This window comes from Parasteatoda tepidariorum, chromosome 10 (assembly GCF_982258835.1).
Source record: "Parasteatoda tepidariorum strain Cologne lab strain chromosome 10, Ptep-v5.0, whole genome shotgun sequence".
Taxonomy (NCBI): Eukaryota; Metazoa; Arthropoda; class Arachnida; order Araneae; family Theridiidae; genus Parasteatoda; species Parasteatoda tepidariorum.
In genome coordinates this window covers 40431001-40456137 of record NC_141764.1, presented here as the reverse complement: position 1 = coordinate 40456137, position 25137 = coordinate 40431001, and the positions used below count along the sequence as shown (strand labels likewise).

At 29.4% G+C, this 25137-nt stretch overlaps 1 protein-coding gene across 1 annotated transcript in view; it reads left to right on the top strand.

The window, feature by feature from the left end:
- Positions 1-16401, top strand: part of LOC107450358 (lipase member H) — a 32313-nt gene extending 15912 nt beyond the window's left edge. The window contains exons 5-7 of the mRNA XM_087153999.1: positions 2385-2501; positions 8804-8920; positions 16044-16401. Of these exons, the coding sequence (XP_087010125.1) occupies positions 2385-2501; positions 8804-8920; positions 16044-16291 (482 nt within the window). The 3' untranslated portion in view covers positions 16292-16401. The remainder of the gene's footprint in view (positions 1-2384; positions 2502-8803; positions 8921-16043) is intronic.
- Positions 16402-25137: the final 8736 nt, after the last annotated feature.

The following is a 25137-nucleotide window of genomic DNA, read 5'->3' as shown; positions in this document are numbered from 1 at the left end:
CTCAATGATGTTTCTGAAGGAAAGAAATGTGAATTACGGACACTCTAGAGTTGATATCCGTTTAATTTTATGTATTTTTTTGTCGTATGCCTGTTTAGGCAGTGGGGGTGCGATTGTTCCTCCTTTTCAGTGGCGCCATCTATGGCCAGGAATTCGAATTCTGTCACGCCATCACCCGTTTATAGGGCGGGTCATATCACACACATTCTCGCACAAAGGAGAAAGGACATAGAACACACACAGAGAAAAAGAAACATCCATGCCTTGCCTGGGATTCGAACCCAGGACCTTTCTGATGCAAGGACAATTCCCTGCCCCCTACACAGGCCGGTCGGCAATTTTATGTATTAACTTAATTAATTGAATGTATTAACTCAAAATTTCATCCGCTCATCCTCTTCATCAACTTCACGGCCATTTTCATTAACATTTGTAAACGGCATCACATAGAATTGAAACGTCATAAAAAGCAAACGGCTTGATTGATCCAAGTATGAGTTTCTCTTACTTACAGGCAATTTTTATCTTAGCAGAGAGAAAAACAGTTGCTGATATTTCGGGCACGAGAATTTTAGAGCAATTTTTGGAGAAAGTAGAAGATGCTATGCCGACCGGCCTTTTGTTGGCAGGGAACTATCCTTGCATCAGAAAAGTCCTGGGTTCGAATCCCGGGCAAGGCATGGATGTTTATTTCCCTCTCTGTGTGTTCTATGTCCTTTCTCCTTTGTGTGTGAATGTGACCCGCCCTATAAACAGGTTGTGGTTGTGTGAATGGCGTGGCATAATTTGAATTCCTGGCCATAGATGGCGCCACTGAAAAACAGGAACAATCGCACCCCCACTGCCTAAACAGGCATACGACAAAAATAAAAAGATGCGATTGCGCTTACGGTTTCGTTGCCGATAATTTTCATCGTGTGATATACCCTTTAATTATTTTCAGTGTTTTGGGTTAGACACAGATTTTCCGTTTGTTGCAAGGTGTTTTGTTTTTGAAGGGGAAACATATTTTAACAAGCAAACTTCTGAGAGCATGACTGAATTTGTATAGGTTTGCTGCAGTAAACCTTTAATAGGGATATTTACAATTAGCCACCACTACCTTAGACTTATTACAAACTGCCTGAAGTAAGTCGTACTGACTAGAAAATGAATGATATATTTTTTTTTGTTATTCTCAAATTTTTTGGCCTCTCTTCTAAAAAGCAGAAAATACGTCATAGCTGATTAGAAAAATACTTGTAACTTTTCCAATCAGTCACTGCAAAACGATATCGGTTATTTTTAAACGAACGGATTTTTTTATTAAGCCTACATCTTGTATAAAATCAGGATACAAAAATGGATTTCATTTAATAAACAACTTTTCATCAGTATAATTATTCTGCAAAAATCCCTCAGTATTGATCTTCAACAGTTGAACTGTATATCATAGGAATAGTTTTTTAAAAATTCAAATAAAAACTATAGTTAATGCTGCTCAGCCTATCTCAAAACTACTTTTTGAATCTAATTTAATTAAGCTCATGTAACTAAGTAAACAATATAAACAATGAAATACATAGATAAACGGAGTACTTAACTGCATGCTCGCCATTAAAGTTAAAGACCAAAAGATAAATAATTATATTTGCTGTAGTATTATTATATATGCTGCTATACATATAATTAAATATGCTGTAGTCGTATGTGACTCACGTAAATATTTTTGCTATTTTACTTTACAACAAAATATAATGCAATGTATAGATCGTAGACATATTGGAAAATTCAATTCCCTACAAATACCTCCAGTATTTTTCTATATTCTAGGCTAATTGGTATAGGATAACTGTTATATAGGCTGATTGGTAGTTTTCAGTATTTTCATCAGTCTGTATTTTTAGTATTTTGCATTAGCCTATATGTTACGCAATTAGACTGAATTCGCGTAGGCTTATTGCAATAAATCTGAGGAAAAAAAAGTAATTTAGTATAAAGCCTCAATGTGCCGGGCTTTTTACAAATTGCCTGAAATGAAACGTGCTAAGTGATAAATATTGTTTTTTCCATATAATTAAAGAAAAATATTTGGATTTCCTCCAATAAGTCTAAAAACTGTGAAGCGGATAAAATTTTACCGAAAACCTTTCCAATTAGCCTAGTGCAATATAAAATGACAGCGGCTGTTCACGAAAAGTAGGATAATACAGTTATGCTACGATATGTTGATGCTCCGAATCTAAACGTTTGATCATTTGTGCGCCATAAAATATTTATATCTCAAACAACACCACAAAACTAAGCTTGAATTTTTTCTTCTTTTTTTTAATGCATGACAGAAAGAGACGAACATATTTAACTATTTTCACTCGTAATTGCTAGTTATTAGATTTTTTTTTCAGATCTAGATGCTGCCGCTCCTTTGTTTTCGTCACTTCCAGAGTACTTGCATCCTTCGAATACTGACGCAGATTTTGTGGAATCAATTCATACCAGTGGTGCTTTTACAGCAAAAGAAGGTATATTCCGTATAAACTATTCCCTGCCACCCCGACCTACTTCACCAAGTTGTGATTTCTTAGTTAATTGTCTGTGCAACCCTCGTTACCATCTTATTAAACTATTAGCGCAAAAAATCCATAAAAAATAGACCTAGGGGAAGAAGGCCAGCTTCGACAGACATCATGTAAACCAGTCCCACAAGACTTGGTGTGGACCCTTCCACAAAAAGGAAAAAACAACATTCAGGAGAACAACAGCAGAGGTTTTTGAAACAAGTTTTCACCCTCTTCTGGTCCCAACCATTACTGGGGCGGGGAAAGGGTTGGGGAGGGAATGAAAAGTTTACTCTTTTTATTTTTTTGTTGGCTTTTTTTTTTTTACATTTGGCACTATTTATAAACAGTACTGTACTATTAATTAAAATATTTTTTTCAGAATGCATTTATATGATACATGTTAATTAAATTCGCTAACATATTTTGAGATAGAAAGAAAGAATAAAATGGTAATTGGCGGGAAACAGCATACGCAACCATACATGTTGTCCAACAACCGGTTGACAGGCAGGGGCATATCCTGAAATTTTTCTTGGGGGGGGGGGGTGTCATAGACTCCGATCATAGACACAATAAACTTTTTTTATGAAAAGAAATTTTTTTGAAAAAAAAAAACTGGGGCTTTTAATGCATGCTTCGCATTTTTTTTTCATAACGAACAATAGAACGATAAGTAAATAATTCAAGTATTCAAAATCTTTAAATAATAAATGTAAGGCGTTTTTTTAGAAACTTTGGCAAATCTGTCAATGATTTTTTCAACATCCAAATCAATTTCTCAGGGAATGTTTAATAATGCTAGTCCATTTAATCGTTCTTGATTTTGAGTTGCTTTAAGCCAAGTTTTGAGAAGTCGAAGAGTTGAAAAGGAACGTTCAGCTGTCGCTTCACGAACTGGCAGAATTATTAAAATTCTCAACAACGTATTGATTGATGGGTACAAATCGATGTCACAGGCATTAATAATCTTGGAAAGATCGTCCTACCTAGGTGTATATGCCCCCTTAAATGATTTTTCAAATATTTTATTTCTTTTGTAAACTATTAAAAAAATTGTTATTTTTATTTTTTTAAATTTTTTTTTTGGGGGGGGATCATGATCCATATGACCCCCCACTGGATCCGCCACTGTTGACAGGTGACATACTACCTGACTGTCTCGTTGACTCTTATGCGCATGCGCTGGATCTTAGTATATATGATGCTCTGCTATATCTCAGTATGTTGCTCCTTTTGTAAGCATTCGAAGAGCTGAACTTCTTTCGATATTCTTTGACATCCCCCAATCCACAAACTTATGATTTTTAATTAAGTGCGAATGCAACACCTCTCCCCCCAAATTCAATTACATATAATCTCTGAATAAATCAGAGCTTCTCCCCTTAATTATTTTTCACGTAAGAAAAGTAGTTGTGGCGTTAAAAACTGAATATTGTGTTTGGAATTTTTCTTAATTAATTAAATAGATTTTTTTCCCTATTTTTATTTAAAACAAAATTAGATCCAACATTATTGATTATTAAATACCTTCAAAAACATCCCTCAACGAACACTTATTTTATAAGAGCAGTTTTGTTTAAAAAATTTGTTTGTGATGCTGCGAAATTAATTAATATAGAAATGCTTCTTTCAACATTAAATACGTTAATTCTTTCTACCGATATTATTTTTTCCAGGGACATTATTGATAACTCAAAGCACTCGGTTCACTGACATTTTTTTTTCGGTTATTTCAGTGACTTGCAAATTTTGCTGCAGACAGCCATTATGCATTATAAATGCTTATTTTTAGAGGAAGATTTATTTTATTAAATAATTGTGTTTTGAATCATTAAACATGAAATTCACTTAGAACTTTCAGCTTTACATTTAAGTCAAAATACCAATGATAATTATTAATAATTTTTTAGTTCCGATGTTTAGAAACCTATAAGAGTTGCTACAACAATTGGAAACTTCAGCTTCTTTAAAGAAATTTTTTTTTATATAAAAATAATTACTTTTTTGACTAAATTGCTGCATTTGAAATGAGTTTTTATTAATATTTTTATTATCTAATATATATAATTCTCTTACGTGGCTCCCACATTTTGGCTGTATTTCTTTTCCGCCGGTGGCAACGTTTGCTTTGTTTTGTTTACGTTACTATTTCTCTTACACGGCGAATCGACCAATGATTGCCGCTAAAAATGTCACATGGCAAATCTAGCTGAGGTGACTCAACATATAGCGCTTTTAAAAACAGAAACTGAAATAACCAGAGAGAGCATTTTCACCAAATTTGATCTCTTCCGAAATTCACCAATCAGCTGCGGCAATCGCATACTATTAAGCTAGGCAGAAGTGAGTAGTCTTTGTCGATAGATCTCTATTTTAGTATTTTGACGAAAGCGCTTTTTTTCACGAATTTATATATTACGAATTTATTTGACGATTTTTGATTTATATCACGAGTTATACTATAGCACATTTCTAATAGGTTTAACAAATTACATGTCATTTATTTGAATTCAAGTTTATTTTAATGACTTAATATTTACTAAAAAGATGTAATTTTTTTTAAAAAAAGAAGTTTTTATATGGATTTGAAAGATTGTTTTGAAATCTTAGAATTTTGTGCATTTGCAATGTACCTAAGTTAGTAGCGAGCGAAACGAGCTTGGTTTGCGCTGAGCAGCCCACTAGTTATTATTTTTTTAGTTCCGATGTTTAGAAATCTATAAGAGTTGCTACAACAATTGAAAACTTCAGCTTCTTTAAAGAAATTTTTTTTTTTTAAATTATAAATTTTTTTGACAAAATTTATGCATTTGAAATGAGTTTTTAATAATATTTTTATTATTAATATTATTATATTTAAAGTTGCGTTACATATAACTCAAAGAATTCTGCTCACTGAAAACTTCTTCGGTTATTTCGGTAGCTTGCAATATTTGCTACAGACAAATTATGCAGATGTACGGCATTGACAATAAATGCTGATTTTTGAGGAAGATTAATTTTATAAATAATTGCGTTTTGAGGTCATGAAACATGCGATTCAATTATAACTCGTAGCTTCACAACTTAACTCAAACTAATAATGCGAAGAATTAATATATTTTTTTTAGTTTCGATGTTTAGAAACCTACAAGAGTTCCTATAGCAATTGAAAACTTTAGCTTATTAGGTAAAAAAAAATTTTCAAGCACTTTTTATCTTTTTTAATAAAATTTATGCATTTGAAATAAGTTTTCAACATTAAATGATGCTTTTTAAATTACATTATTAAATTTAAAGTAGCGCTATATGTATTTCAAAAATTTCTGTGCCTTCAAATAATTTGGTGGTGGGGTCAATATTTAGATATTGACACTTTTTTTTCACCAGTGATTGTTTTTCTTTTATCTGTTAAATACACGTATTTTGTGTCATTTAACATCTATTGCGTTGCTTTTAAATTAACATTTTCTCTCAGATGACTTTAGATAAACAAAAAACAATTAATTAATGCTTATTTTTAGATCTTGAAGGTGTAGTTTGAGCTTATTTTACTGAAATAATAATTTTAAATTTATTAATTTTTTTTACAAACATCATAAATTTAAAAAACATTCCTTCAATATTAAATGTGCTTTTTTTCCAAAGTAAAATTTTCGTACAAGCTTCTTCGCACATAATTGAAATAGATAAATAAACAAAAATAATAATAAGGTATTTTTGTTAAATTCATAATTTGTTTTCAGAAATTTAATTTTATAAAAAAATTTAAAAGAAAGCATAAAAAGTTATAAAAATAAGCAAGAGATTCATTGAAAAAAACATCGTAAATTCTTTTTCGTTTAATTTTTTGTATTAGGGGAGAGTTGGGTAGTCCCGCCCACTTAAGGAGTATTGCTTATATTTCTGTATAATATTGAGTAATAATCAATATTTTAGTACTTTTCTATTGTTTTACCATCTAATTAAATAATGCAAAAAGAATAAACCAAAAAAAGAATAGTTTTACTTAAAAAAAATAGAAATTTAAAAAACATGTTTTTCAGCTCTTTTCAAAATGTGTTGGGTAGCCCCGCCCAGTTGCAAAAATTATGTTTTTTGACTGTTTTTTCAGGTGTAAATGAAAGTGACCAATGTATTGACAATAGATAAACCTTATTTATCATTTTTATCACAAAATTATTTTATTTATTACATATTTATATACTTTTAGTGAATTCTATCATTTAATAACAATCATTTAATAACAACATTTGTTATTAAAAATGCATGTAACATTCAAATTTGAAGCAATAAAATAATAATCTTTGCAACCGTACATTTATCAGCGAAATAAAATTCGGCGGTGATACCCGACATTCATGTGAGCGGGGCTACCCGAAATGCAATTTGTTTGTATATTTGTAATTACTCGAACAATTTTTCACATATAAACTTCTTTCTTCGTGTAAATTAAACTTAAGACTATATACTTTAATGCTGTATGTGGGTCATTCTCACAAAAACAGTCATTTTCATGTCCCCAGTATATTTTATGTTTGTTTTACAGCTTAAGAAAAAAAAAATTCAGGGAAAGTGTCCTTCAGAATGCAGGCTAACAAAAGAATAAAAATAAAATTATCAATTTTTATTTATTTTAGGTAATTAAAATATACCAATATGTCATTCCCCCACTTGTCCCCACTGTTGACTTAAAAAAAGAAAAAATTGTTTCTGAAATAAAAATAAAAAAATTTACAAAGTGTTTTTTATTTCAGAATATTGAAATATAGAATTCAGAAAATCAATTTAAAATTTAATTTCTGACAAAAATATTAACACAGCACTATTTTAAACTTTGTCCCTAGTGTTTCACATCATTCCCTCACAACAATGTTCTTATCACCTGCAATCTTCTTAGAATAAAAACTTCAGCAGTTAACAACTGCTATCATAGAATAAAATTGCAGTATGTTTCCAACTTCAACTTAAAGAAGCTTTGCTGTGGAATAAATTTGAATGAATCAAACCTGGTAAAATTTTTTACATTTGTCATTCCCTCATGTCGTTTTTTAGAGTAAAATAAAATACAACTTCATCGAGAAAGTGGATAATTATATGTTGCTTTCTTGTATGAATATAATTGTATGTGATTGATTTCAGAAATTAATTAGGCCGAACTATTATTTCTAAATTTTTTTAAATTTGTCATTCCCTCACTAGTGTATAAAGTGAGGGAATGATGCTGAAGTGAGGGAATGATTCAAGATGAGTATATTATAAAATTTTTTTTGTTCAACCGTGCCAGCCAATTTTATTTCCCAAACCTTTAAAAACTATTAAGTATATAAAACTAAATTATAATAAATGTTAGATATACTTAGTATGTTATCATTTTCAAACTTGAGGTAGCTGTAACTTAGAGAAAAACATGTATTAAAATAAAATATCATTCCCTCACTTTTTAAACAGTGAAATTAATTAATTTATTTAATTTCACTGTTTAAAATACTATTACTGTTTCACTGTTTATTTAATTATTAAGTATAATTTATAGGATATATACTTTCTTTATAATGCCATTACATATTTCTATTAATGTAAAAAGTTTCAGAGCTTTTTATTCACTTTACTTTTTTGGGATTTTATGAACTGAAAAATGACAGTTTTCGTGAGAATGACCCATGTATAGAAAAAATTATTTTTTTAGTATTAAAATGAAGTTTAATCGAAACATTCAACCGATTTTTCTTAATTTCATGACTACTGTATTCAACATATTTTCAAAACTTTTGTTTACGACGTTAACAGCTGCATAAATACTTGAAACTTTGAAAATAATCTTTTTTTAACCCGTTTTGTCCCGACTTTATATGATGAAATGATACAAGAAACGGCTTTATGGAAAAGGAGGCATAATATATTATCGAAATTAATTGGTTTTTTTACTGTTAGAGCATTCAGAAAGTCTTTGATAGATCGAAAAGTACTTGCTCCTTTTAATTCCAGATCTAGTCAGAAATAACTAAATCATTGTGGTATCTGAGAATCTATTAATTCACCCAGATAAATAAAAATTCTGAAAAAAGTTTCCCACCACAATGAATGTCTTTGAAAATAGGAACTGTCCTAAATAAATGACGCTGGGCGTTAACCGGTTAATACAACAATTAATGTCCGATGGCCCATTGACCTGAAAAAATATTCTATACATATGAAATTGACTGTGGGCGGGGCTACCCGACTCTCCCTTATATGACAAATTTTCTAATTTCTTACCGATATTCGAAATTTCAATTTTTCAGGATATGGCTTTTTGCAGCCTATTTCAGACATTGATTACTATCCAAATGGAGGACAAATGCAGCCAAAATGTGCATATGGGTCAAAATATAAATCCGCAAATGGAAAAATCTACTGCGGTAAGTCATTTAAGTAATTTTTTATTTATCCACACTGAAGTTCATTAATTCCTTGTTAACACATATGAATGATCTACGATAAACTAAATTTTTTTAACTATTGAAACCACATTTTTTTAGTTACAAACGTTTGTTGTATGACTCTTATTGTTCAACAACATATATAGCACTGAAAGTTGATTTTAACGTCAGCAACAGTCTTTACCACAAAGCCCAACAAGGTTTTTAGAAGATTAGTAAATATACCATGTAAAGCTTGAAACAATATTAAATTCAATTATGCTAGTTTACGCTCTATGAAGTTTGCATTAAGCTTGCATAAACGACATTTTTATATCAAGAAAATGAGGTTTTTTGTAAAGGTTTTTGCGTGTCTTTATTAAATGTCACCACTGACAACGAGCTCACCTAAGTGGGCGGATTAGTGACGGAATTCGTTATTCAGCAAGTGAAAGGGTAAAAACCAAAGTGTGGAGAGATCTTCGACAGAACACCATTCCAGACTGGTCACGCCGCGAAGCGGTGGCTCAGTTTCGACTATATACCGGACATGACTATATACCGGACACCGGTGTTTTTCCTTATTCGCCATCACACTTTCAGCATATGGCAATCTAAAGCTTGTTTATTTCTATAGTTTTATGTTTATTGCATTTATTTTTTTCGTATAATTTGACTTATTTTCTTCGAATTTTTAAAAGACGGCTTTAGTGAAGAAAAAAAAAAGTTTTCAACTTCCGATTCAAAAATGATAATCCAACATTACAGAAGCGAGTTTTATTTAATTATTATTAAATTTAAAAGTTAAAAATATTATTATGATCAACTGTAATAACTTCAGTTTAGGAAAAATTTTGCCAGTTGAAGTAAAATTGCTGAATTAGCTGCAAAAACGCAAGCGTTTTCGTTATCCATTTAAATTTTACAAGAAGAAAAAAATTAAAATGTCTTTACACTTGCAGTGATGAAGCTATAGGTAGTTTCTGATTGGACAAGGTGGTTGTGATGTCACTTCCAACGGTGAACCAGAACTTGTTGTTTTTACCAGTGCGTCACAGTAAAGGAGACAGTGAAAATCAGAAAGCAATCGTGATTTCATCACCTCGATTATACGACTGCCCAAACAAGCTTTACATAATAATATTTTTAATGAGTATAAAAAAGGATTTAGTTAACTTTTCTATGTCAGACAAATGAAAATGCAATGTTTGCCGTAAGGTTGTTTGCTGTCTGGGATTTAATCTCTAATCTTAATGTTAAAAGCTTTAAACCGTGTCATTTTGCTCGGTTATTGGCCATTTAATCCACAAACTTGTTTTTGAAACTTTATTTAATTATCGTTTACTATAAAACACCTAACAATTTCTTAAAATTTTTATTTATTTTTTTATCTCTAAGAGATATTAGTAGTGAGAAAAATTATTTCTAAGTATTTATTCCCAATTTTAAATAATTATTTTGTAATAATTGTTTTAATAGTTTAAGTTGTACGTAAAGTATCTTATAAAAATGAACCTAATAAAAAACTTAATTAACTTAGTTTCTGTTTATATTTTCAAAACAAAAATGGCAGGTCTATCATTAAAAGTTGCATAATAAAGTACTATCACAGAATTGCAATTGCTTTACAATGTAATAAGAGAATGTTGTAAAGATAATTATTAAAATCTTTGATAAACTCATAAAATATTTGAGTAGCAAAGTTTCTTTTAGTTGAGCAACGTGAAATAAAAACAAACGTCGTAAAACATTTTCGATAAAAAATAAAAACTAATACCTTAAAAAATTAAAACCAAAAATCAACTCTTTGTATGTTTATTTTATATTTTGTGTTGTATTAAATGTTTTTTCTTTGTCAACGAATCTTTGTTTGTCTTTAAATCACTGCGCCAAACAGGTCATGGGTGCCAGAACGTTAAGACAGATCAATAGTTCCATAAAACTGAAGATCAATAAATCAAAGGAAAAAAAATGTGACGTAGCTAAGTGGTGATCTAACTAATATTCAGAAGTTCAAAAATCAAAGTAATTTTGCATTATGGAAGTTTCAAATAACAATTACTAAAAGAAAATTCTTTGTGCGATATCGTAACTAATAAAGAAAATGGAACAGAATGGAACATCGAATGGAACAGAATGGAACATCGAATGAAACAGAATGGAACATCGAATATCAAAATTACGGGGAGCAAAAATGATGCTTAATTGCAACAGATCATAGTTAGTGCAATAGATAACAATGCGATGATGCTTATTTTAACGTGTGATATGTTTTCAGAATTATGTAGTGTTTTTGAAAGAGATTCGGAACAACAGAATTGTTTTTTTTTAAAGAATTCTTTAATTATAGATTAATAAAGACTTGGATATCGCCACAAATCTAAGCAAATTAGAACACATTGCATATACTTTAAACTCATTGGAAAAATACATCGACGGTGAAATGGTTTTATCTAAATTTTTATCTACTCTTCCAAAACAATGTAAGCAATTTAGAAGTACATGGAAATCTACTGAGAAATAAGAAAAAACTTTAACAAATTTAACAGCAAGGTTATTGAATGACGAATAAAATATAAAATTGACTGAAAAGGAAGAATTGTTTGCTTTTAAAACGGAAGTTAAAAGATATTTTAAATGTAATAGTACTGATAATTTTTCTAAATAATGCAAATTTAAAAGTCAAATAACTTCGTTTATGGAAAAAAAAATAAATGTTTCAAGTGTAATCGCTTTGATAAAGATTGTTATTTTCGTAAAATCAGCACGAAGCACGATCAAGCTCTATCGTTTTTAACTTTAAGTAAATGCTCTAATTTTTCAGAAGTTTGGATAGTTGATTCTGGTGTTAGAAGTACTAGATTTTATTTATTTGCTATTTGAGTATATGGAAGTTGTAAGCTAGATTTTAATTTATTTGTTATTTGAGTACATGTAAGCTGTAAGTTAGAGTTTGTATCGTCGGTTGCTATGGTGATATTAGCGAACAAATTTTTGCGTTAAAATAAAGTGTTATGTTTCGTGTTTTTTGTAAAAATGGAGTCAGAATAATTTTATTTTAGTTAAGTAGTACTTTTTTAGAAGCGAACGACAAAATATTGCACTTTCTGGAGTCTCTTAGCATCTGGATCTTCTTCTCATATGGTAAACAGTAATAGTGCCTTAAAAAAGCCTGAAAATATTTTGACAAAAATTGGTTTGGCGAAGCAGTTATGAAATCTGAATGCAAAGGATCTATTGAATCTGTAAAGTACATTTTGAAAAATGTATTGTATGTTTCAGATTTGAGTAAAAAATTTTTGTCGGTGCATGCCCTAACAAAAGATGATGGTTTAGAAAAATTTGTTAAAGATAACGTGTAAATTTCTAAAGAAGGAAAAGTTTTTCAAGAAGGTAAGAATAATAATTCTGAATTGTATGAAGTTTAATTAATGAATCGGGTATAATATGAAAAAAACACAACTACTTCCACTCCGAAAATTTTACTAGGAATAATATTTACCTTTTAGTTTAATTAATGAGCTGAGTTTTAAATACGTTTACTAAATTCATAAACTTAGATAAAACAACAAAATAAATTATTTCAAAAGGAACTAGACTAATACATTTCCAACCTGACGAGTAGCGACTTATAACAACACACTTCGTCAAATGTTTACTTTGTTGCTAGAAATCAGGTTGTTTACTAGTTAAATTTAGTAGGAATAACACGACCTGTGACGTAGGCTATAGTATACCCAATTAAATGAAAGAAAAGATGCATTTGTCACTTGTGAAGAAAATAATGAAAATTCACGGCATGGAAAACTTGGACATTTAAACACTGTGAACACATTATGAAGAAATTAGTAAGTCATTCAACATGGGTGAATTTTAGAACTGATGAAATTAAGAATATTTAGAATATTTCAATCTTTGCGAAAAAACATGCAAACAAACTAGACTTAAATTTTTAAGTGGGGTATTAAAAAAACTAGGTGATTAGATTTAATACACATTGATGTTTGTGGACCAATAGAACATAACACATGGGAAATGAAGAAATATTTCGAAACATTTTTTGATGATTTCACACATTTTGTGATGGTTTATCCAATTAAAAATAAATTTGAGGAAACAAGAAATTTGAGGAACTAGGTTAAGGAAGAGGAAGCAAAATGGTAGTTGAGTGTTAAAAATTTGCTGTGATAATGGAGAGGAATATATTTCAAACGAATTTAAAAACTAGAGCAAATCAAGGGGAATTATTCTAGATTGTTCCATTCCATATTCTCTTCAATTAAGCGGCAAGGCTGAACGCTTGAATCGCAGTCTCCTAGATAAGACAGGAGCACTATTATTTGACTCCAGTCTTAAAGAGGAAGTGTGGGGTAAAATTTAGTAAACTACATAAATAAAAGATGCAAAATGTGCATTAGTGTCCGAGGTAATCATATATTTTACTGAGGTACTTATTATAGTTTCATTCTGGTAAGATCAATTTTTCGTGGCTGTTTGAAATCATCCAATGAGTATCTTTTATATTTTTAATTTTATTATTTTTTGGCACGTCGATATCTAAACTATTTTGCCTAATAATAAATGCACATTGCTTCTGCTAAATATATACTTAGTTTCAGTTCCTCAATCAACGCCAGTTAATAATTATTCCGGAAAATGTAAAAATATAGTGCGAGCCGCTCTACGGGCTACAGGAATGCAACTACAAAGTTGAAATTTGACGTGCTAAAAAGGCTATTTTTGTGTATGAACTTACAACAAAATTTTTGCTCTGAACTTCCGTAGCTGCTTCAGTGCGCGTATCTATTGGAGATTGCTTACATTCAGGGCCGGCTTATGCATGTCTCGGCCCCCCCCTACCGTCTTCTAACTTCCTAATATATTTTTTCGCTAACACAACACTTTATTCATAATTACGCTGTTTTTTAATACATAGGTATATTATCACATTATTCAATAAAAATATTGAATCAAACGAAAAGAATATAAGTAATTAAGATATGCATTTAAAAAAAATCATACAATAAGCTTAAATATTAACTCTTCTAATCTTTTTTGTTACAAAATCGTTCAAGACATCCTGAATGTTAACATCATCTGAAAGTTAACCTTTTCCAATGCATCATTTTCAATTGCCATTATGGCCAATGAATTTAAACGGTTTTGAGACATAGTTGAACGAAGACAGTTTTTAATTAATTTCAATTTGGAAAAGTTTCGTTCACCAGTGGCGTTTGTAATCATTAGACTTCGTTTGTAATCATTATATATTTGCAAAGCTGTCATCACATTCGGGAAAGTTGATTGTGCCATGTTACCAATAATCAGTTTGTAAGACTCTTCGGCAGGCTCAATTTTTTTCCGGCGTCTTCTAACTGTAAGATGAAGTATTTATACTTCACCATTTCGTCTATAAACTCAGGCTCAATGTCCTCGAAATAATGTTCCTTAAACTTTGTGCAAGCCTGTCTAATTTTAGCGTGCGTCGGATTTTGTCGAGAAATCTGATAGAAACCCAAACAGATCATTTATTTCCCGGTAAGCTTCTAGGCGCCGCGACAGTTCTATACACAGCATGTCTAGTACTGGCAAATATGTATCAATTTTTAATTTCTCTTTTCCTCTGAGCACAACTTCTTTTGCAGGTCCGTCATCGTGATGCCATTTCCTTTTTCGCACACGCTGATTCTCATCACTGTATTGAGTATCAGTTTTCTCATTTGCCTTAGTCTCGTAGTCGTCAAATAATTCTCCCTGTGAAATTAAAAAATCTAAAAGCGATTTTAAAAGATCGACTGTCGTTCGAAGTTCAATTGTTTTCTTTTGTAAAGATTTGCTGACACCATTGATCCGATTTAATATGGCAGCCCAAAATACGGCCATTACAGCATTTTCTTTTTTTGCCAAGTCATTCAATACACATTTCGCCTCGTGAATCGCTTGTGATGTCTGAGTCTCATCGCCAGCAATAGACTGCAACGCTTTCTGAAAACTGTTGTAACCATTTGCCAAAGCCTTAGTAGCATCGGCCCTTGCACACCATCTTGTATCGGATACTTTCTTCAGAACCAATGACGGCTCTTGCTTACGTTCATCACCTTTTTCAAGGTGTTTGAGCATAATTGCCCAGCGATGAGTTGATGCCGAAAAAAAGTTGTATAGTGCCTGTACGAATCCGAAGAATGAGATTGCTCCCACGCAGCTTTCCGCTGCACGTACTCCAACCAAATTCAGTGAGTGCGCTGCACAGGGAACGTAGTGTGCGAGGTGATTTATTCTCTTAATATGCGCCTGGAGACCATTGTAACAACCAGACATATTCGACGCATTATCGTAAGACTGACCTCTCAAATTTCTTACATCAATGTTATATTGGCTTAAAAAATTTAATATCTCGGTTGCTAGTTCTTCCCCTTTGTGGTTCTGTATGAGAAGAAATTTAAGGAAACGTTCAGCCACTTCTCCGTTCGACGTAACATATCTACTGCGTTATATATGAACTAACTACCATAATATTAATATCTAATTTGGAATGCGTTCAGAAATGTACTAAAATAGCGTCAATGTAATGTACAGAGCAAGACAATCGTCATTGAAATTTCGAATTAAATTTTTACTGTTTAAGAAACATTGTCAATTTTTTTCTCTTTAGCAAATGGCCCCTGAACGTGGCGGGGCCCCTGAACGTGGCTGGGCCCCTAGGCAGTTGCCTACAAAGCCTAATGGATAAAACGGCCCTGCTTACATTACATTGAAAAAAACTCCGGATTAAATTACAGTGAAAAGTACTGTCACACTGAACGTCGACTTTTCACCCTAAAACTAAAGAAAATTTTTGAAATACTGTAGTTTTAATGTAATATGTAGTAAAAACCACTGAATCACTGTAATTAAATATATACCTCGGTATAAAGTTTTACAGTAAAAATGGATTTTACGGATGCTGCACGCAAGGTGTCAGTACTTTTTACCGGAATTCGACCCGAAATTTTTTGCCATGTAAATTAAGAAAAAACATATTTTCTGATATGGTATATTTTACAAGATTTATTTACAGTAAAATTTGTTTTTATAAAATATTGATAACTTATTGAGATAAAGATACTCATTTTTAAAATTTCAGTGAAATCACTAAGTAGACAGATTAGTTGCAACCACGAGATGGCTTACATCTACTATATTGCCAGTTTCAACAAAACCTGCAAATTTCTAGGACGCATCTGCGACAGTTACGAAGATTTTACGGCAGGAAAATGCTCCAGCAGCCCTGTGTGCAGAATGGGTTTCTATTCAAAGAGATTATCAAATCTTTCTGCCAAGTCCAAGTGCTTCCTGGAAACATCAGAAAACCCTCCGTTCTGCCTAGAATAATGCAATAAATTCAGGCTACCCGACAAAATTTTCAAAAAATAATAGCAGAAAAATGTAAAAAGAACAACAATTTAAAAAATTTCAAATAAATTCAAAACATTTCAGTTTCATTGGAATTTTTTCTTCAGTTTACTAACCCCCTAAAACCTCGTTGTTAAATTGAATTGAAACTCATATTATTAATCTTCATAGTATGTTTTCCAAGAATCAAATACTTCCCTGTTAAAATAATTTGATTACGTAATAAAATAACACTAATTGATTTGAAGTTTTAAATTCTTTAGTTAGTCAATGAATCTATGGGCTTATAATCTCCTTGTCCTCAACCTCTCTGTGCACGTCACTGAGGTTGAGTCCTATGACGTCAGATCATATGATATTTTAGGGCGTGATTTCAGGCTATTTTATCAAATGTCTACAGGGAAGAAAATAACCAAGTGTTTGTGAATGTGCTTAACCCAGTTAAAGTATTAATTCCAAAGCATGTCACGCACATGCTATTTACGTTGATTCTTCCCGATATTACCTGACAAAGAATCAGAAACAAATAATCATTAAAGAACATGGAATAATCTTCCAGTGAAATTAATTTTGCGTAAAAAAGTTGTAACCTAGCAAAACATCACTTATGTTTGCTAGCTTTTAAGTAATTGAAAAAAAAAGCACAATTGTTGTCTGTAGTTTAATTTGTAACAGTGCTTAGTATTAAACCTATTAGAAGAATCCAGTTCGCTCACGACCATCTCGAATTAACTAATTGAATTTTTTTTATAATCTTTAATATCAAGGGCTGAAATTGTTCCTTGCATCAGTTGTCCATATTTCAAGACCCTAACATAAATGGATTATACAAAAGATACACAGACACACAAACTCTTTCTTTTACTGTTACAACACTAAACATATTAGGGGAGATCGGAAACTAATGTCGTTTCGGGGCATAAATTATTCGTTAGTCTGAAAAACCAATGGATTTTTTTCGATCCATTTCGATTCATCTTCGATCCGACATTGCTGTTAACGATGCATTATTGATTAAAAATAAAATCTTGATAACAAATATGAAATGCACCGAAATGACGTTACTTTCCGGTCTCCCTAATATATAAATTTGATTTAGATGCAAATAGCTACTAATGTTCATGTAAATACATTCGATATTTCTGAACTAAAACATGGTAATATTTCATAAATATATTTACACCTTGTTCCCGACCGTACTTCACGTTCTCCACTGTAAGGGGCAGTATTTGTAGAAGTTGTTTCAAGTACTTTTTTATCAAGTACTTTTTTTCATATCTTATTATCTAAATATGAAGTGATCTGATATTTTAAGTATATATTTCAAAGTATAGTATCTGATATTTTGAAATAAGAACACATTTTTTTGCAAAAACACGATACAAATATTAAATTTGTATCTTGTGATAGTTATTTCGGTAATTATATGTAATAATTACACAAACTCTCTTACGTCTAGTTTAAATATTTATGAAGATATAAAAATTTTTTTTAAAAATTAATTTTTTTAATCTTACTTTTTTTTGCTATAATTTTAAAAAATTCTATGCAATTAAACAAAATTTTTAGAGCAACTAAAAATTAATTACAAAACTCTTGCTTCGAAATTTGAGGAAAAATTCGTTTAAAACTGGGCAGAGTAGATAAAGTGGTTCTTTAATATTGTGAAAGAGCGGGAAAATTTGAAATTTTGTTTCTTAATTTTGTTATGAATCGTATTTGACAATTAATGAAAAAGTACGATTTTAACATCTTAAAAATTGAAAAAGTTTGAAGCAATATTCAAAGTAGTTTTTGCACATTTTAAGAGAAAGCTGAAAATGATAAGAAGTTTTCCACAATTATTATTGTGTATCATTACACAGAATTTAATAACAAATTACAATACCTCGCAATAAACGTAGATCAAAAAGTGATTTAATAAAGATAGAAAACAGGCGAAAAAAAGGATAAATTTATGGGGGATGATTCTCAACTATGCCGGTGTCATTTTTAATAAATCTCGTTTAATAGTGAAATACGTGTTAAACCCCTTATATTTTGAGCAATCTCTTATAAAATATGGAAACTACTTAGAAAATTGCATAAAACCTTTTAAATTGTTCAGATATTCAAATCGGACGTTTTTTTATTAGGTGCCAAATATGATTTACTTCAGAATTTTATTTTTTATTTTTTCCACGCATGTACAATATAAAATAACTACTTCGTATCTTAAGCAGTTTTAAACGAATTTTTCTCAAATTTTAAAGCATAAATGTTATAATTAATTTTAAATTGCTCTAAAAATTTTGTTTAATTTTATTAAATGCTTTTACAGTTATAGCAAAAATTTTTTGGTAATTATTGCATATAATAACTCTCATAAGTTACAAATCTATTATTAAGTAGGGTACATAGGGTAGGGAATTTTACATAGGGTGTAAAAAAATACGATTTTCTGTTTGTAATTTATTGTCGATCCCTCAAACCTCTTAAGAGTTTTCAACTTCACTGATATATATGAGACGCATGATCTAAACACTTTTATTATAAAATAATTCGTTAACTACTTCGGGAGCAATATGAAAAAATTTATTAGTGCAGATGTGTTTCTATTATTTTGTCCACCCCTGTATATATATATATATATATATATATATATATATATATATATATATATATATATATATATATATATATATATATATATATATATATATATATATATATATATATATATATATATATATATATATATATATATATATATATATATATATATATATATATATATATATATATATATATATATATATATATATATATATATATATATATTTACTTTTATTTATTTTTTATCTATTTTTATTTAATTTTTCTACTTTTAGAATGAGCTCTGATTTTTTTAAGGTAGGAACTAACTATGATAAACTGTTTCTAAAGCCACTGGACGAAACAGTTTGGATGTATGACCTTTTATACTGGATTGGTTAAAAAAAATTTGTAAGTTACTTCTTAATAATTTGTAGCATATTAATATTAATTCGATTATTTTAATTATCCAGTATAATAAACAGTTTAATATTTAATTAATTAATTTATTTATTAAATTTTTTTTGTATGAATGGAATGGGCTCTGGCTCATAAAGAACGACCCTAATGAATGCAGTGCTGTGCAGGCTCTGACTTTTAAATAAGTCACCCTATGATTTTGAGAATGTGTATTCTTTAAATTATGTAAGATTGTATGAATGAAGGATAAAGTCTATAAACGGCTTTCTATCCATATGATGTGCAGGCTCTAACTTTTAAATAAGTTACCCTATGAATGATAAGATAAAATGAATGTTTTTTTTTATTCTATAAATTTATGCAAGGATGTATGAATGAAGGATAAAGTCTGTAAACGGCTTTCTATCCGTATGATGTGCAGGCTATGACTTTTAAATAAGTTACCCTATAAATGATAGGATCGAAACAAATGTTTTTTGGGTTTTAATAATTTTATTTCCGAATTTTTACTAATTCTTCTCATAGATGGCAGTACTAATATTTTACTTACTTAAAAGTTTTTCTACTTCCATCAAATATATATTTTTATTTATTTTATTCGATTCAAGCTATAAGCACCACTTCAAATATTTACCTCTTCGCTAATTTCACTAACTGTTTACTTATTATACTTTTAAATCTAAAACCGCATCTTGTTACACGCCGGTAAGTTTGATTACTTTTTCTTTTGTTTCATAACTTTTCAACTACATGTTTTTTTATTTGAGTGGAATAAAATATTTACATTTATTTTGTGGACTTGAAAGAAATATTTAGTTTATTATAACTCACTTAGTTATTTGGAGTTTTAACAGCTTGTACACTTTTTTATTATTATTTATTAAGGAAATTTGAGTTTATTATTAAACTTATTTATCATTACTGAAATATTTATTTATATATTCACATGTATGAGAAATGTATTTACTAATAAAACGAATTTCGATTTTTTTCTCCATCCATGAAAATGCTTTAATATCATTAAACTAAAGTACAAATAAAACTAGTGTTTTGAGTGATGGGATTTTTAGAAAAATGCCAAAATGGTCTTTAACATTACAGAAAGAGGAGAGAGTGTTTTAAGAGTTAACTTCATTTGCCAGATAAAATTTTTTTGTATGCAACATAATACTTAAAAAAATTAACTAATTTAAATAAATTAGTTAAATACTATGGAAAATTAGTAATATTAAAAATTCATTAATTATTTCATTAAATATTGCATTTGTTTAGACATGAAATAATTTCCTGCAATTTACTCTAAAATGAAAAATGCTTTTTCGAAAATTAATTGAAATTTAACAATACGAAACGATTTTATTTATTCAAAGATTTAGTATAATAAATTAAGCAATAAATATATTTTAAAAAAAAAAATTTATATTTCGAAAGTGTTGGAGAAAATAAAAATGTAATCTGTTTTTTAAAGGTAAACTTTTGGTTTGATTGGGGTTCAAACATGAAAAAGAACGCAAACTATTCACATCTATTCAAACAGAAATATTCTGGCACAACAGTGAGTGATTTACGATGACAGCTTATACGCCTCTCAATTTGTGAGCAGTAGGAGGTTGAGGGGGAAGGAAATATTCTAGTTCAGAAAAAGACGTGATCGCCGCTCCAGACCTAGAATGTGAACCCGTGCATACACGGGCAAGCCGCTTTCAGCATGGAAACCCTGCCCCATGGAGCTAGGAGTAAGTGGAGAAGACACTCCCATTAGCCCACTCCTTTCAAGGTGAAGCAACCGCGAGAGTTTTCCGCCATCTTACTTGCTGCGTCGTTGTGCGCTCATACATCTTTCTATTTAATCCATGCTTTTAAACGAAGCTTGGAGGGCGGTTTTGAAGGGTTCTTAATTTGATTTAAAGTGTCGAATTTAGTCTTTTAAGTTAAATAAGAGATCCATCCATCCAAGCTTTTTCCATTTTTTATTTAGCCGTTAGAATTTTCGTATTTCTAACTTTTAGAAAAAACATTTCAACTTGAGAGAATTTTTGAAACAAATGGAATTCTTGGTAAAGTTAATATTAGGTCAAGTTCATTTAACAATCACTATGCACTTTTCAAAACAATTTCAAGAAGATAAAAAAGTTTATTATCTTGAAATTTAAAATTTATATTACTCTGATAGTTTTAATTCATAGGTCCATAAAGTCAGGTAACTAATTATTTTAAGAAAAGACAGGAAAAAAAGACAGGAATACCACAATATTTTTTTATTTTATTTAAACGACTTAAAACTCCTCATGCACCACAAAGTATAGCATAAGGCTTACAGTTGTAAGTAGAAAACACAATACCACAATATTGAAAGATGTTTATTGTTAAAGAATGATTTCAGAAAGTGAAATACATAAATTTATACAAATTTCTCTTGCTAAAAATAAATCCTTACATATGAAGATTTATACTTTGATAGTTTTATGAATACTTAAATAGGACATTTTTAATTGCATACAAAGTAAATCAATTTAAAGAAAAATATGTCAAAATGCTTATTAAAAAAAAAGGAAAAATATGTTACAGATTAATAAAATATTATCACAGTATTCTAGTGATTATTTAAAAAAAAAAAATTCTTAAACCAGAGCAAAGGCACATTGAAAAATCTAGAAACAGATCCTTAAATATATACATATATTTTGTTTATAAATTGAATATAGCTGTTTTCAAAATTATTAAATTTGAAAGAAAAAAAATTAGCTTAGGGATTAGAAAATTCTATGCATTAAAAAAAAACAATAATAATATATACGAGTATATATATACATTGAGAGAGAAACATGTTCAATGCTTTCAATGAAGCTATGTACATTTAATGTATACAACAAAAAGCAACTAACAATTTTCTTAGAGGGGTGCATTGAACTTTATAAATCCAGAAAAAGATTCTTAAATGTAGAGAAAAACACATTTAATGTTTTCAATGAAGGTATACAACAAAAACATTTAGAAAAAAAAATACTTTAACTTGGAGAGTTTTTAAAACAAAAGTAGATCTATTTCATTTTACAATTGCTATGATACAACTTAAAAAATATAATTAAATTTATTAAGAATTGTAAAATTTCAACCACCCTGAGAGTTTTATAAGTTCAAACTTAAGAGTTCAAACTTACTAATTATTATACTAGTAAAGGTAGATAAACTTATTACGTTAAGAAAAATTAGAATTTAAAGAACAAGCTCTGAGCGGTTATGAATATGTCACATCCATAGAGCTAACTCATAGCTCAATATAGAAAATAAAATTGAATACCACAATATTGAAAGATGTTTCTTGTTAAAAAAAGAATTTCAGAAAGTGCAATACATAATTTATGTTCATTTCTCTTGCTAAAAATTAGTCTATACAAATCCATATTAATATACCTAAATAAATTATACTATGAAAATTTTATGAATACTTAAAATATGACTATTAAGTAAATTAGTTTAAAAATTTTTTGTCAAAATATTTCTTAAAAACAAATAAAAATTAGAGATTGAGAAAATATTATCACAGTATTCTAGTGACTAACTCAAAATATCTTAGCCCTGAGAGCAGTAAACAATTTCTTTAAAAAGGTTTAACTTCACAAATCCTTATATATATACTACATCACTATAAAGCTTAGAATAAATGTATATGTAATCATGGAGTACTTTATTATTATCTAATATTACATGCAATCACTTGTATATAATATTAGATTTTTAATAAATTTAAATTTTTTTTATCTATTTCATATTTGGAATGCAATGGGATACTTTCTGGCTAAAAAAAATATCAATTTTCAGATGAATAACTTCGACAGAAATAAATAAAACTACAGCTGAAATTTTTATAAAGTAACATAAAACCTTAAGATGCAAGAAGTCATAATTAAAATAATATGATTAAAATAATAAGAAGTCCAAGAAAAAATAATAAGACAAAGTAAGACTACTCGAATAACGAATAAAATAAAAATGATAATAACTGTCCGAACATACGACAATTCAAGCATAAACAAGCTACAACTGCCAATGTTTTGAAGTAAGTAAGATGGCCGACGGTTAATTTCGCGGTTAACATTGCCGAGCTTTCGGCTTCACGAATTTCCGTGTCAGGGGTGTTTCACCGAATGTCTCTGCTTCCCCCTTTTCATGGGCATGGGGATGATCAATCACAATACTCTCAACTAAGTCTAGGTTTTATTACCTACTACATTGGCACTCTTATTCGCCCCATTATATGCCAAATGATGATCGCCAAAGAGGTACGTTTATAGGAAGGAATGGCTCTTTCGTAAAACCTTTGCGTAAAACCGGTATATTTGCCTGTAGTCGTCTGCTGTCGAAGTACCAGGAGAATGCGTATATGATTCTAGAGAACTCTTATATTCTGAGGAAGAAAAGATTACAAGCTAACGTTCCTGAGACGTTAGCTTTATTAATGCATTTGCTGATAATTTCAATGGTTAAAACAAAAACTAAAACTCAAAACTTTCTTTTAAAGTTTGTATCGTGAGCCCTTTTTACTTTTTTTATTAATTTATTTTATAATTAATTTATTTCATTATATTTGGTTTTGTTTGTTTATTACTTTAAAAAACAAGATTTTATTTCTAAAATGACATTAAAAAAGGTTATATCCTAAAAACAAGATATTACGCTGATCCTCTCCATCCGATTTGATTGATTTTTCTTTCTTGACACGAAAGTTTATTTTTTTTTATTTTAAGTTAAAACCATTCACTTTATAACTTCTTTGCAGACATCTTTGTTTCTGAGGAACAATAATTATTCTCTTGTTTCATTTTGTGCCGGTAATGAGCTTCCTAACCCGAATTAGCACACTTTATGAAATGAAGTATTCTATATTTTTTATTCGATTTATTTTTATACGATTCTAAATAGAAATATTATTTAATGAGCGTAAACATCTTGGCCTAGCCATTAAAAAAAATCATCAAAAATAGACTTGTTTGAAATTATAACAATTTTAAGCAATATTAATTAAAAGCAATATTATTTGAATAATATTGCTTTTAAGTGTATTTAATGTCGCAGTTGACTATATTTAGAAATATAAAATAATTACAAAATTTTTTTATCAGACTCTAATACTTTCACTTCAGGTAACTCAAAAAGGAAATTGATTTAACTATGTTAAAATGGAGAAGGAGGAATTATGGAAAACTGATTTAATTATTCATAGTTGCAATTTAAAGTTTTCCACACATGAAAATCTTACTCTAAGTGTAATAGAAAGAACAATTTGTCTATTTAGAATAAAATATTATTCCTTATTAAAAATTAAAGAAAGCTGATATTTAATAAAAAAAATAATTAATTTCTGCTAGTTTCTGACTGTAATAAGCAATCTGAACAATCAATAAAATAAAATTCTAATAAAAAATAATTAATTTCTGCTAGTTTCTGACTGTAAGCAATCTGAACAATCAATAAAATAAAATTCTCACGATATAATAAATTACCTAAAGAGCTCAAAACGAATAGTCATGACTAGGACTGGGCGATATTAGAAATTATATATCGTGATGCCTCGTCAGTTTTGCATCGTGATATAGTATTTTTGTATTTTGTATCGCGATATAGTATTATTTAATTTCATTTACTTGTAAGGCACAGAAAATCAGATTTCTATCAAAACTCCATACTCAAATTGATTTAAATCAATTTATAAATTTGAAGATATATATGTTTTGCTTAAGAAAGATATTAAATAAATTGACTACAATGTACAAATCTTGCTTAAAATATTTATTGAAAAAATGTGTTTAGATACAATATTTGCACCTCTT